The 15,664-nt window shown below is 40.4% G+C and overlaps 1 protein-coding gene across 1 annotated transcript; it reads right to left on the bottom strand.

Annotated features, from left to right (window-relative positions):
- Window positions 1-452: 452 nt before the first annotated feature.
- TMEM52B (transmembrane protein 52B) lies at window positions 453-15,104 on the bottom strand. The gene is made up of 5 exons (XM_043965177.1): window positions 15,021-15,104; window positions 12,457-12,500; window positions 7,976-8,014; window positions 3,188-3,354; window positions 453-709 (listed from the first exon to the last, which is right to left on the bottom strand). Exons 1-5 carry the CDS (start codon window positions 15,102-15,104, stop codon window positions 453-455), a joined length of 591 nt encoding a protein of 196 aa, XP_043821112.1.
- Window positions 15,105-15,664: the final 560 nt, after the last annotated feature.

A 15,664-nucleotide genomic window follows, 5' to 3' on the forward strand; every position in this document is an offset into this window, starting at 1 on the left:
CTAGCAAAGCAACACGCTCAGGGAGACCAATGAGAACCACATGATTTCACTAGAAGACAGGTGTGGTCCTGCAGCTTTGGAGGTGATTTGGCCCTCCATGTGTGGATCTTGGAAACACATTCCCTAAGTGTGTGCCCCTCTTGAACCCATTTCCCACCACCATACCAGTGTGTCTTTGCAGGAGAATGTTCCCCAGGTTATGAGAAGGAATGTTCTATTTTGATTTTTATTACTACATAATTTCATTCAATGCCTTTGTTTTGAACAAATTGTATCCTCTGGCTGACTAGGAAAAAAAAAGTAAACACATCGAAAGAGGCTCAGGAACTACAATTTTGAGTGGCTACAGACCCACAGCCTACCTTAAACCTGGGGTAGCTATACAAGGGGCTCCATGTGTGAGAGAGGGATGTTCCACATGCTACACCTGGTTCTTATACCCCAGAAGACTATCAATTGGGGGTGTCCCCTAGATGTTGTTGGGGAACATCCTTCTCCCCATGGGGCAATTGCTTCTCTTCAGGCACTGGAGCCAGATCAGGAGCTTTCTGCCCACACCTGGACACTGTGAAGCGGCTCATGTGCAGAGCTTCCTCATAGCCTGGGGGCATCTCCAGGGCCGAGGACAATGAAGGTATTGGCATGGGGCTGTGAGAGTGAGCTACTGCAAAGATCCTTCGGGCTGCTGGTCCAAACACTGACTGAAGAGCTGTCAGAGGGAAAGAAAGAGGAGCTAGAGTGGGGGAGCCATGCTTGTAAAGCAGACCCTGACCTCAATGCATTAAGTTATCTTCTTTTCTGCAAATACTCCGAGTATGACCACCAACCCTCTGAGCCTCACACCCATTCCCACAACCCCTATGAAAACCCTTAGATTCCTCATCCAGAGGTATCTTCCTCTTCTCCTTGAAAATCCATTTGCCTTAATATCCTGGGTTTTCCCTTCACTTTCCAGATTCTGGTCCTTATGCCCTTTGGCTAGGTCCTCCTTCCTGATATATTCAGAAACCCTTTAATGAACCCCTTTACACAATCAGAGTTATTGTGATTGTTCCTCTTTGTTCTACCTAACATCTTTCTATGCCTTCCAGGAAAGAGAAACCATAGTATAAAAATTTGTTTCTCCAGATTTTACTGGATAAAACTGTACAAAAACATGAAACCAAGACTTTCACTCCTGGAATATTGCATTTTGGGAAAGCTGGTCCTAGAACTGGAGTAGGAATGAAAAATCTTTTTTTTAAGTGTTCATTACATGTGAAGGTACCATGACAGCACTGGGGTTACAAACAGAATAATAAGATAGCTCCTGTTTTCAAGGAGCTATCTCGCTCTCTAATGGGTGAGACACATATAGAAGGTTTCAGTTGTGAGGAAGATGGAAAGGCCCAATGGTCCTTAGGATACAGGAGCAAGGCAGATGATAATATATTTCCAGGGATAGCACCATATCTGTTGCTGTTGCCAAACCATTTAACAGGACCAAGAACTTTGGTGGTGAAAACTTTGACCAAGCAGACTCACTATAATAATAAAGAAGCCTTTGGGAGAATAGACTAAAATATATGACTCTTCAGCCAGGAAAAATAAGGTTTTTCAACTTCCATTAAAAGGGGATATCATGGGGCAGCTAGGTGGCCCAGTGGATAGAGCACCGGCCCTGGATTCAGGAAGACCTGAGTTCAAACTCGGCCTCAGACACTTAACACTAACTAGCTGTGTGACCCTGGGCAAGTCACTTAACCCCAATTGCCTCACCAAAAAACAAAAACAAAAAACAAAAACAAAACAAAAGGGGATATCATTGTGGATAAAGCACTGGCCCTGGATTGAGAAGGACATGAGTTCAAATCCAGCCTCAGACACTTGACACTTACTAGCTGTGTGACCCTGGGCAAGTCACTTGATCCCCATTGCCCTGCAAAACAAAAACAAGAACAAAAACAAACCAAAACCAAAACCAAAACCAAAAAGGGGATATCATTAAAAAACTGTGAAGGGGTATGGATAATACACATATGGACTTATTCATCAAATACCAGGGTAAAGGAACTAGGAGGAGGAAACTCCTCAGATTTTGAAAGACATAGATTTTGGAAAAAGAAAAAGTATATTTTATAGAGTGGGCAGTAATAACAACAACAACAATAGTAGCATTTATACGGCATTTTAAGGTTTTGTAAAGCACTTTAGAAATATATCATTTTATCTTTACAACCACCATGAGAGGTAGGTGCTGTTATTATCTGCATTTTGCTGATGAAGAAACTGAGGCAACCAAAAGTTAAATGACTAACCCAGAGTCATATGTCATGTTAGAGGCAGAATTTGAACTCAGGTTTTACTGATTCCAAGCCCAGCACAACATCCACTGTACCATCTAACTGTAGTAAAATTTTAAAATGTAGTCCCCCCCTAGAGGTGGTATGGAATGAAAATATACTTGGGTTCCATGAAGACAGAAGAATTCATGCAGGACAGGTCAATAACTGTTCCCGGGTACAAATCTCTAACATGGTCAATATTTATTAGAATACTTTTTTTCTCTTTTTGCGGAGCAATGAGAGTTAAGTGACTTGCCCAGGGTCACACAGCTAGTAAGTGTCACGCATCTAAGGCTGGATTTGAACTCAGGTCCTCCTGAATCCAGGGCCGGTGCTTTATCCACTGAACCACCTAGCTGCCCCAATAACTGTTCCTTCAGTAGAAGTTTGGAACATTTTAAAGTAGGGTCATCATTAATCTTTTGAATCTGTTATGAAAGACAACCATATGTTCCCACAAAATATCTTTGGTGACACCATAGACAGAATGCTGGGATGGATAGGTGAGATGCAGGAACACATTTTAAAAGGATATATAGATCTTTTGTGATTCCTTTGTCACATCAAGAACCTTTTCTTCATAGAATACCATTACTATAAAGGAAAGCTGATTTTTTTTCTTTTTCTCTTGTTGGATTCTTAACATGGGAACAAAATCCTCCCCTTTGCTTGTCTGACTCCCACCATTCCCTTATCCTCTCTAGCACTTGGAATATCTACAAATTTAGCAGAATAACAATCTTTTGTGTTCTTGAGGAAGCAGAGCTGCTCAGAACATCCCAAAGGTCTACAACTCAGCCTACAATTCTTTCAAGTATTCCCTTCCCTTGGCTCCCCTTGTATGAGTATGTGGAAGTACTCACAAGTGATGGTGCTCTGAAGGGTGCTGTCATGGTCGAAGGCAATGACTGTCACTTCGTATGGTGGTGGGCCCACCTCCTCTCCTGCCTGCTGTCGGCTGAGGCAACATCGGAGGCAGACTGAGGTGAGGCCACACAGAAGGAATAGACCACCAATCACTACCAGCAGCCTATAAAGTGCCAAGGGACAAGGGAAAACTGTGTGAGTGGTCATATCTCTAAATCCAAATTTATGCATCAATGTGTGCTCCTTGTTTCTCTGGTTTCCAGAAAGATCTAGAGAGTGTACCACCTAGAATTGCTTTGATATCTGCTTCCAAAATGTCTTGTGAGGACAAAACCACATCGCTTGAATATATTATTGTTAGAATAATTGGGAATGGTTGGTAGAGAACTATGTTTGTTGTTGTTATCTGCAGTTTGATCAAAATACTGGAGTGGTTTGCCATTTCCTTTTCCAGTTCATTTTACAGATGAGGACACTGAGGAAAACAGGGTTAAGTGACTCCCAGGGCCACACAGCTAGTAAGGTGTCTGAGGTCAGAATTGAACTCAGGAAGCTGAGTCTTCCTGACTCCAGGCTTGACACTGTATCCACTTTACCACCCAACCACCCCAGGAGCTATGTTATACCACACTAAAATAAAACCCTTCCCTTCTCTGGAAATGGGCTATCTGGGTACCTCTTTCTGTGTAGAATAGTAGCATTTTATGCTACTAGATGTCTCTACAATACTCTGTCCCCAGGCTCAGCTAGGGATGAAACATGACTGAAGTAGGAAGGATTTCTGACTTGCTCTTTTGTTACTGAGAATTGATCAGTTATGGATCTACAATTTCAATAACATATTCATGTGGCTACAGATTTGACCACTGCTCTTTTAGGAACTGGATTAAAATTATTGTTTTTACAAGAATTCCTAGCACAGAAAACAATAGTACTTAGTAAAAGGCCCATTAAGGCTCCAACATATTGAGCATGGAACTTGTGGTAGCAGGACCCAGTAAACAAATAAATCCTTTGCCCGGGAAAAACAGGAAGCAGGAGGCAATGATGGGTTTGCATTCGGCTCATAGAAAAGAGTATGAGAAAAGACCAAACAAATTACGGCATATGAATGTAGTGGAATGTGACTGTGGTATAAGAAATGATGAAAGAGACAATTGCAAAGAATCTTGGGAAGTAGGAACAGATGCAGGGTGAAATGAGCACAAACAGAACAGTTTATTCAATGAGAACATAGTAAAGAAAAGCAACTTTGAAAGACTTAAGGACTCTGATCAAAGCAATGACCCAATTCTGTCTCCATCTATGATGAAGGATGCTGTCTCTCTCTCAAAGAGTTGATGGACTCAGGGTGCAAGTAGAGGCTGACATTTTTGGACATGGCCTGTGTGGATTTGTCTTGCATCATTATTCTTTGTCACAAGGCTATCTTTTCCCCCTCTCTGTTTTTAATGGGAAGGAAGCAAGACATACCATTGGAAGGGGGTCTTTGAAGCATTTTTTAGAAGGCTTCAAAGAGAACAGAAAGAGGTTAAGAATGAAGCAAAGAGGGGGCAGCTAGGTGGCACAGTGGATAGAGCACTGGCCCTGGAGTCAGGAGTACCTGAGTTCAAATCCGGCCTCAGACACTTGACACATACTAGCTGTGTGACCCTGGGCAAGTCACTTAACCCCAATTGCCTCACTAAAAAAAAAAAAAAAAGAATGAAGCAAAGAATGTAGGATGGTTTCCAAAATAATGTGTAGAATTTATTATGGACTTTGCATACACAGGGCACCTGGTATAGCATTGCTCATGTGGAGAGGCTGAGGAAACTGCTTCCAGGAGAAATGTGATGACATAGGATGTTGGTGCCTGGCAGGGACTATGGAGCATAATTCAATATTTTTCAACTGAGCCCAGCATGCTAATTATGTGGTTAGGAGAGGCCTGTTTTAATTGGCTGCATAACTGAAACTGGTACCTGTCTTCAAAAGGGATTGAGTCAGACTCTGCCTAGTCACTAGGGCCATTTTCTCTTCATCTATGCTCTTGGGGATTCTTTTGCACTCTGCTGATGGCTTCCACTGAGACCAATGCTGGAAAGGGAGAGACCTTAGGCCTTCCCTACTGAGGCCACCCTGTGGTTCTATGAAAATAGACCTGGATTGTTTGTCTGTGTCAGTATTTGTTCTTTCATTTTAGGTAAAGGGAGAGTGGCATCCTGGAGTCTTATTGTCAGTTTTGAAGCTAGCTCAGCAGCGATGTCCCTGAGGAGCAAGGATTATCTTTTGGAGTGACCTTCGTGACCCAGCTGAGTTGAGGATTCATGAAGGAGTCATGTCACAGCTAAACATGAACTACATAGGCTCAATGTTATGTAAGAATTGTGCTGAGTGAGCCCACTCCCTGCAGAAATTGAGGTTATTTTAGGGGCAAATATGTCTCTGAGGTGTTGGGTTGAAATGACCAAACTTTTGTTATTGTTAAATCTTGAAATTAAATATGCCTTTCCTTATTCCAGGTCTAGCACTCTATCAAAACTGTGCTAGCGGCTTCCTGTATGGAATGATGGGTGTTGGGAAAAGAAGACAGTGGAGGAGCATTTCCCAAATGTAATCATTAGGACCATTAGGAGCCATTGGGGATCCCATGAGGAAAATGATGCTAGTGAAATTTTTTTCTCTAAAATATTAAAAGTAAAAATGTCTATATCATGATATTTATTATAATTTGAGGGAGGGTTAATTGGCTAGAGGGGCCATCTCATGGAGTATGAACAGAATTACCATTCTTGGTTCTGGTTGGCCTTGTGGGAGCTGTAGCTCCACGTTCAACGCACACTGTCCTCTTCTCTTGAGCCTCTTGCCCCCTTATCATATTGCTGAATTTTCTACCTACACAACATCTCTTGCATGTATTCCCTTTTCTCTACTCACACATGTGAACCTGGCTTAGGCAATCTTCACCTTATGCCTTTAATATTATGCCCAGTGCTTAGTTCAATTCCTGGCACATAGTAAATACTTAATAATGGTTGTTGACAGACTCACTGTGACAGTAAAAAATATTCTGTTTCTCTAGAGGATTTTTGCATGCTATGATCTTTTAAGTCCTTCAACCATCTTGGGAGTCCTCTTCTGTTAATCAATATCTTTCATAAATTGTGGTGTTCAAACCTAACAAATACACTTTATATTTGGTTCAACCAAAGCAGAGTACATCAAAACTACTATTGTTTTCCCATTCCTAGACAAAGTGCCTTTCTTAATGAAACTCAGGATTGCCTTAGCTTTTTTAAAATTTTAATTTATTTTAATTTTTTTTCTTTAGGGCAATGAGGGTTAAGTGACTTCTCCAGGGTCACACAGCTAATAAGCGTCAAGTGTCTGAGACCGGATTTGAACTTAGGTACTCCTGAATCCAGGGCCAGTGCTTTATCCACTGCGCCACCTAGATGCCCCTGCCTTAGCTTTTTTTAGCTGCCATACATATCACTGAGTCATAATAAGCTTGCAATTTGTTCAACCAGTCAACTCTTCTGCAGATATTTTCTGGCTCATCCTATACTTGTTAAATTGATTTTTTTGAATCCAAGTGTTAAGATTTTAATTTTATTCCCATACTTTATAAGATAGATAGTGTAGCTTATTGGAGAGTATTCCAGGAAGTTCACAAGTCCAAACTTGGCCTTGGGATGTGGGAAATTTTTATCAATGGCTTGGATAGACAGCCTTATCAAAATTGATGATGTCACAAAGTTTAGGGGGATAGCTAATAGCCTGGATTACAGAGTCAGGATTAAAAAAAAAGTTAGGATACAACATTGGGCCAAATACATTAAAACTAAATTTAATAGGGACAAATATAAAGTTTTAAAATAAAATTTATAAAGTTGGGTTCAGAAAATTAACTTTATATGTACAGACTGGAATAGGTGGATTAACTTTCCCTCCCAAATTTGTGGTCATCTATGAATTTAATAAGCATGCTATACATACTTTTATCTAGGTCATTTATTAAAAACTTTAAGTAGCACATGATCCAGGACAAATCTCTGCGACCTGCACCCAACACCATTCTTCCAAGTCTATTTCAAATCACTGATGACTACTTTTTGTATTAGATTATTCTACTAATTCCTAATCTATGAGAAGTACTATCATCTATCCCTGCCTGTTTTTGTTCAGACATGTTGAGTTCTTTTTGACATTTTAAAAATAGCTTTATTGCATTTAAAAATAGAAACACCATTCTTAACTCACAGGCCTTATAAAAACAGGTGGCAGGTTGGATTTGGCCCTCAGGCCATGGTTTGTTATTCTCCAATACCATTCCATCTTTTTCTAACAAAAGCTTTATCATTTGTAGTCACATAGGTTGTATTCAGGAAAGGAAACTTAATGAGATACCACAGTGGTAGCCAAATGAAAATGTTTGATACCATCCTTTTGGTCCTTTGCATTATGAATACATGGTATAGTAGAATAAACATTTCAAATATTATCAACATAGTATTTGAAGGTAGGAGACCTACTTTCAAGTCCTAGCTCTAGCACTTATTAACTGTGAGTCTCTGAGCATATTAATAAACTTCTCTGAATTTCAGTGTCCTCACCGATAAAATGAATATTACCTTCCTAACCAACGTAATATGAGAAATGTGCTTTTATAATGAGCCCAGTTCCCAAAAAGGTTCATTCTTTCCCATGACATGACATTGGAAACTTACAATATAAATATCCCCAAGAGAAATAATGTTGACAATGGGTAACTTGCTGAAAAATTACCTTTGGAAACTTACCAGATATACCAGAGATGGACCCAGTCAGTGGTTAGACAGCTGGGAATGAAGCAGAAAGTTCAGACAATATAGTGAAAATACTGGAAAGCTTGTTATGTAGTATTATGTAGTAATTACATTGTGAAAGCTTGTTATAAAGCTGGTTCAGGGAAAAAGGACATAACCCATAAAATTAATGTTCTTGAACTGGATATCCCATAGATATCTTGCACTCAACATATCCAAAATTGAACTCATTATCTTCTCCACCCTCCCACCAAAGCTTCCCTTCTTCCTAATTTTCCTATTACTATTTTTTTTTTGCTTTTTTGTTTGTTTGTTTGCAGGGCAATGAGGGTTAAGTAACTTGCCCAGGGTCACACAGCTCATAAGTGTCAAATGTCTGAAGCTGGATTTGAACTCAGGTCCTTCTGAATCCAGGGCCGGTGCTTTATCCACTGAGCCACCTAGCTGCTCCATTTTCCTATTACTATTAAGGGAATTATCATTCTCCCAGTCATCCATGTTCCCAACCTAGGTGTCATCCTTAACCCCTCCCCCTCTCTCTCCCCCCATATCTAATCTGTTACCAATGCCTGTCAAGTCTACCTTAGTAATAACTAAGTACCTCCTCTCCTCTTACACTGCTCTGGTGAAGACCTTTATCACCTCACACCTGGGCTAGTCTAATAGCCTGCTGGTTGTTCTCTCTACCTTAAGCCTCCCCCCACTCCAGTCTATCTTCTATGAACTGTCCATTCAGCTATTAAAGTGATCTCCTTGAAGTACAGATTTCTGTCAATCCCTCCCTGCCTCCTATATTTGACTTTTAAAGTAATTCACAACTTGGTCCCTTCCCATCTTTTTGGTCTTTCCAAAAGCATCTGCAGAAAACTTTATATTCTCTATGGTTGCTATTTTAATTTTGTCCTTGTTTAATATTTCTTCTCAAGCCATATACCCAAATCCTATTGTTCAGTGATGCTTACTGTATTGCTGGCTAATGAGCAGCAGTGGTAATCATGGGATATCTCCCACTGTATCCTGCATTTGCTAAACAGGATAATGGGATCAATCAACTGATCAACTCACAAGTACCTATTTAGTCTAGGTCCTAGGCACTAGACTGTACTAGGTTTTGTAAGCACAGTAACAGAAAACATTTCTTTAGCACTTACTGAATGTGCACCACAACCTGTCTCATTCCTCATGGGTACCATTCCAATCTTTTTTCCTCTTGCCTCTAATCCCACATCTGTACACTCACCTCTTGTACTTAGAGCAGATGCCTTAGCTTTTGGTTCACTGAAATGGAGGCTATATCCCATGAGCTCATCCAGCTTTCCTTCTCTATTCCTCTCCATTTCTTCACATCATTACCCATTTTCTCTTTCTTCCCCTTTCATCAAAGAAACATCATTGTTGCTCATGAAAGTTAATTCTTCCTCTGGTGTCTTTCTTTTTCTTCCCTTGCCTCCTCCAGGAGTCTGTCCTAGCAGTCACTCCCTCTCTCCTAGATGCAGCTTCATTGTCTCACTCTTTTCTACTTCCAGGCTGATTTTTCATTTTCATGGCTCTGATCTCTGTTCAAAAATCTTCGATAGCTCACTATGGCCCCCAACAAAAGTTTAGACTCCTTTGCTGGTCCTCCATAATCTGATGCCTTTCATACAAACTCAACTCCCCAGAAAATGTCTTGTTATGTCCTCTCTCTCTGTGTCAGTCTCTGTGTTTCTTTCCCCCTTCCCTCCCTCTCTTCCTCTCTTCTCTCTCTCTTTTTCTCTCACACTCCTGTCTCTGGGTCTCCCGCTTCCTTCCTCTCTCTCCCTCCATTTTCCTCACTCTTCCTCTCTCCTCTCTCTTCATCCTTCCATCTCCTTCCTTTTTCTCTCTCTTTCCCTTGTGAGAATTAGAGCTCTGCCCTGAGGAGAAAGCATGTGACTCGGCATCCAGAAGTTATGTCTATAGAACTGTCATGTCAATCAAAGCTACCAGCCAATTAGCTTGGAGCTGTGTATCTGTTTCACAGATGACTTCTGGGAGAAGCCACTGAGGATTGGTCTCTTTTTTCCAGGACTTCGGCATGATGGCAGAACTTCATGTGGGGCTGCTACGGCTATCCCACATAGATCTAAGCTAGGGTTTTCCATTATATAAGAGATCTGCTCTTACCCTTTTTCTCTTTACTAACTTGTAATACACTTTAATAAATACTTAAAAGCCTAAACTCTTGCTGAATTTATCAGTAAATCTTAGCTAGTTTCCCCCCCAAACTGGAGTGGGGGGGGCAGGTAAGGACCCACATTAGATTTTAAACATCACACCCTCCAGCTCACTCTTTTTCCCTTCCCCCCCTTTATCCATCCATTAAAGTCCAACTCAGATACCACTTCCTCCCCATTTTGTTTTGTACCTCCTTAGTGGTCTCATATTAATATTGTGTATGTTACTTTATGTTTTCCCCAATTGTAAGCTTTGTGTAGGTAGAGATCACACCTCATCTAAACTTTTTGGTTCCTTCTCACCAAAGTCTAGCAGAGTGTTCTGCACATATAGTGGCTTATTAAATGTTTGTGGAATATAAATTGTGTTATATACAAGATAGAATGGAGGTGTAGTGGTGTGAAGGTATAATGTACTGAGTACCTGAGGTGAGATAAAGAAGACTTGAGAAAGAAGTATTTATAGAACAATTTTACATATGCATATATATATATATATATATATATATATATATATATATATATATATATATATATATATATATATATATATATATATATATATCTCACCTATTTGTGTCTAATGGTAGCCATCTCTGGGGATGGGGGGCAGAGAGGAAAGAAAAAAAGAAAAAGGAAAGAAATTTATATAATAATTTTCCTGTATATTTGAAAGGAATATCAGATTGTGCATAGCAGATTTGCAGTTTGTGAACAATCATCTTTTTTTACTGTACTATGTTATGGAAATGCTTATTTTATTCCATAAATTAAGAAAGGGGGAAAAAGGAAAGACTTGGAGGAAAATCCCAACTCTGAGACTTTATAGACTTGGGTTAGTAGGATTTGGGATGTAGAGATGGAAGGGACCTTAGAGTTCACCTAGTTTAAAAGCATCGTTTTACAGAAGAAATTGGGGTATAAAGAGGTTCAGTGGCTTTCTGAAACCTGGTGACCCAGGGGATAAGTGGCAGAGGGAGAATTTAAACTCAGCTCCTGTGACTTTTTTGACTCTACCACTCTGATTTCCTTAATCACATTCTGCCTTGGTTCCTTCATCTGTAAAGTGGGAGCAACTCATGAGGTTGTTGTGTGACTCAAATATCATCTTTAATTATTAATATGAGAGAAAATAAGCGTCAAAAAGACATAATTCTTGTCTTCAAGGAATTTACAAAGTATCTGCGAAAATAGAACTAAGATACTATCATTTAGAAAAATGATTAAATGCTAAACTGTGTAGTAACTAAAATTTAATAGGAGTTCAAAAAAGGAAGACATCAGTATTGGTGGGAGAAATCAGGGAAAACTTACAGAATCACAGCATCAAGGAAGAGAAGAGAATAATTATACAAAATGGATCATACATGTGATTATGTTTAAGGCCTATGAAGGCAAGGACCCAATGCTGTATTTCTATACCACAAACAGCTATCATAATGCTTTATGATTCCCTTGAACCATTACTACACAGGTCTTAGGGAGCTGCCTGAAACCAAGAGGTTAAGTGACCTACCCAGCATCCTACAGTGTCAGAGGCAGGATTTGAATTCAAGCCTTCCTGACTCCAAGTCCAACACCATGGTGCCTTCACACTAAGCATTTGTCAAATGTGTGAGGAATGAATGGATGTACTGGAAAATATTAAGTGATATTCAAATATGAGGTGGTGGTAGAAATCCTAGAGATAATTCTGTTTGTAGTGAGGGACTATACCTAAATAAAGCCCAGCATAGATGATGGATGATTCATAAAAGCATGTATAAAGGAGTACATGACAAGCATTCTCTATGAGTTAAGATTAATTCTACTTTTATGAATGGGGAGTCTGGTTTTGGAAATAACATTGTGAGCAATGCTGGTTTGGACACTTTAGGATAATGGTAATGTATATCTTATCTCTGACAGTTAATGCTTTGTTATTAAATCGTTTCAGTTGTGTCCAACTGCTCATGACCCCATTTGCGGTTTTCTTGACAAAGGTACTGGAGTGGTTTGCCTTTTCCTTCTCCAGCTCATTTTACAAAAGAGGAAACTGAGGCAAACTGGGTTAAGTGACTTGCCCAGGGCCACACAACTACTGTCTTAAGCCAGATTTGAACCTAGGTCTTCCTGACCCCTGGACTCTTGCTCTACACTGTGCCACCTAGTTTCCCCAGCTAATGCCTATCCCAATAGTAATAGAAATCCCCCATATCTACTGACTTCTTTTCCTTGGCTCATGGCTCAACCTTCCTCCCTCCCTCCTTGGGAAATGGGTTTGGAGGTTCAGATACTCACTGCTCAGAATTCACACAGTTCTCTTCACATCTCACCCAAGGAAGCTACAAAAAGTGAAATTAAAAGGTGATTGTAGCCTGCTCTCCTATATAGTCTGCTTATACCTGTCATTTCTTCCCCCTTCAGCTGGGACCTGTTTCCTCCACTGAGAAGAAAACAGAGTCACAGATTCAATCCATATGTGGGTCAGTCAGAGGTTTCACACCAAATCTGCTCATTCATCTTGCAAAAGCTCTCCCTTCTGAAAAAAAATGAGGTCTAGGCAAAGGAATGTGAATGAATTGGTGCAAAACTTCTCCCACTTTTGGTCATGGTGGTGGTGATGGTTAACAGAAGATGTATCAGAGACTCCTGGTGAATGAGCAGCGTTCTTTTTGTAGCTTGTAACACTGGCATCTGAGGGTCTGATATGAAGATCCAGGTATGTTTCGGTGAGTCTCAAAAAATCTCTCTGGTTGATGCGTACTTCTACCTCAAGAAAATCCCTAGGAAACCTCAGTTTCTTCCCTCTCCTCCATAACCTTCCTCCTTCAAAGTGCTCTTTGGTCACCTGCAAGCATTCAGACTCACAAGGGCATTGAGCAATAAAGGGCACAAGGCAATAGGAAACCCTGAGAGCCCCTTTCAGCAAGCCCCTTTCCCTCAAGGTCCTGAATAGTCTCACATGACTCACAATATTGTCCAGAGTGATAACCCAACAAAGGGGAAATATGGACTTACTTCTCTGCTGGTCCACCTTCTCCTGGTGCCTGTGAAACACTTCTTCAACCTAGTTCACCCACTTCCTTCTGCCATGGCTCAGAGTTGCTTTCTGCCTAAGGCTCCAAGTTACTTTGTTTTTTGCAGGGCAATGGGGGTTAAGTGACTTGCCCAGAATCACACAGCTAGTAAGTGTCAAGTGTCTGAGGCCAGACTTGAACTCAGGTCCTCCTGAATCCAGGGCCGGTGCTTTATCCACTGCACCATTTAGCTGCCTCCCAAGTTATTCTTATCTGTTCATCTGTATCCACAGGGCCATTCAGCTTCTGTTATCTGTCTAGGACTCCTCACCTCAATCCCTTTTCTCTAATAGGTGAATTTTTAATTTCTTTTGTCCCACTCAATGATCACCTCCTCTCCCAATCCCTCCCCCCTTTTCAAAACCTCTTTATGTGTTACCTTCCCCCCACTAGAATGTCAGATCCTTGAGGGCTGTCTTGCTTACATAAATGTGTATCCTTGTTTCTTAGTACAATGCCTGACATGATGTGGACACATTGAAAGCTTTTTCATTCCATCCATCTATCCATCCATCCATCCATCCATCCATCCATCCATCCATCCATCCATCCATCCATCCATCCATCCATCCCTTTATCTATCTCTGTTATTCACATGACTACACCAGTACCAAACAATTCTTCCCAGGCCATGTTCTTCTATCTTCAAATCTATACCCCTTTGCCCTTGAATGGTTTGTTTTACCCAGATTTCACACCACACTGGGCATGTCCCCTCCAGCTGGGAGTACCTGCTCATAGTTCTGATAACCAGGACTTCCCAGTGTTTTGTTTTGAATTTAATTAAATTGATTTGAATTCTCATATAGGGCCAATAAAAGTTGAATGCACTTAATACATACAAAATATATTAAAAGAAAAATAAAAGGTAAGTAGAACACCAACCCCATTTTATAGACAGAAAATAAAAAGGAGAGCACCCAATCCTGGGTGCTCAACTAGTACTCTCAGTCTTATTTTCTATCTTCCTCCCAGTGAACTCGATACAACTAAATTTTCCCTTATAAATGGGGCTGAATCTTTGGGAGGAAATGATCCAGTGAACTTTTTCTTGTTCTCTCATACCTAATAAGCTGGTCCAGTTCCAGGCTAACCAGAGATATATAGTGAAATGGAAGACATCTTATCAGTCCAAAGGAACCCTAAGGGATCAAATCCATTCTTTTGAAAATAAAAAAAAAATAATCCCCCAATTACATGTAAAAACAATTTTAAACATTTGTTTTTAAATTTTGAGTTCTAAATTCTCTTTCTCCCTCCTTCCACTTCTCCTTCACTAAGAAGTCAAGCAATTGACCAAATCCATTCTCCTGTTTTCCCTAATGTTGTGGATCCTGGATTGTCTACTTAATGTAGGGGTCAGGGCCATATGCAGGGTGTAAGAGAAGGACTATCTCCCTGTATACCTGACCTTGATACATCACATAGTGTATGTGTATCCATGTGGTAGGAAAAGACTGACAAATGTATCCTTAGTGTATTCTGGGGAAAAGAGAAGTTTGGAACTTCACATATCCATTCTAAAGTCTTCTTGTGCCCCACCTGAACCTGATGATAGTAACTTCCATTCCTTACTCCACCTCTCATTATGCACAGACATACATGTACACTATTCCTCTACAAAATCTTGTAATGAAATCACTGTGGTCATATTTTCCTCTTCTAAACAAGAACCATCTCTGTGCACCTTATTTCCCCCATTGAACCTCTTTCCCCCACAGATCTATGTGTATGTGTGTGTGTGTGGAGGTGGAAGGGTATCTTCCTCCTCACACTTTGACTCACCTGAGAGAGATACACCAGAGTAGAGAAAGTCACGAATGGGAGATGGTTACCCATGGTGCTGAGCTTCTGTTTCTTCTGAATCATGTAGTATCTACTTGCTGTCTTCTTTCAAAATCCTGGGCCATTTCATACTCCTTGACCTAAAGACTATGAGGAAAGAGACACTCCACTTAAGTGAACCACAGCTTGCCTCAGTTTCCTCTTTCAAATCTTATTTTTTTAAACCTATTTTTACTCTCATATCATCTCTCCTTTTTTTTGATCAGGTTATTGATCCTCCTTTATTGCTCGCATCTGCTTTCCTTCTTTCTTTCTTTCTTTCTTTCTTTCTTTCTTTCTTTCTTTCTTTCTTTCTAATCCTGTACTCTTCTCACCCTTTTTTCTATGAGGGGAGATTCAGGTTGGACCCATCTGTCCTCTATATCAATTATCTTTCCTAGGTATTGGTTTTCTTGTCCAGGGAAGAAGAGGCATGCAAAACGTAGTTTGCTAATAAGCTATAGAATCCCAATTCAAATCTTTCTTTTGCCAAGAAAGTGGTAGTGTTCCTTCTCTTTTCCCACAACCCTCCAGAGAGACTGCTGAAAATTAAAGTGACAGGGTTGACCTCTACCTTACTCTCCCATGTGACCACTCTCCTCCCA

Source organism: Dromiciops gliroides, chromosome 5 (genome assembly GCF_019393635.1).
Source record: "Dromiciops gliroides isolate mDroGli1 chromosome 5, mDroGli1.pri, whole genome shotgun sequence".
Taxonomy (NCBI): Eukaryota; Metazoa; Chordata; class Mammalia; order Microbiotheria; family Microbiotheriidae; genus Dromiciops; species Dromiciops gliroides.

Coding starts and splice junctions, on each gene's coding strand:
- TMEM52B (XM_043965177.1), bottom strand. CDS start 15,104: ATGATTCAGAAGAAACAGAAGCTCAGCACCATGGGTAACCATCTCCCA. Junction 3,355..7,975: donor GTCCATCTCTGGTATATCTG/GTAAGTTTCCAA, acceptor GGCACTTTATAG/GCTGCTGGTAGTGATTGGTG. Junction 710..3,187: donor CCTTCAGAGCACCATCACTT/GTGAGTACTTCC, acceptor TCCCTCTGACAG/CTCTTCAGTCAGTGTTTGGA.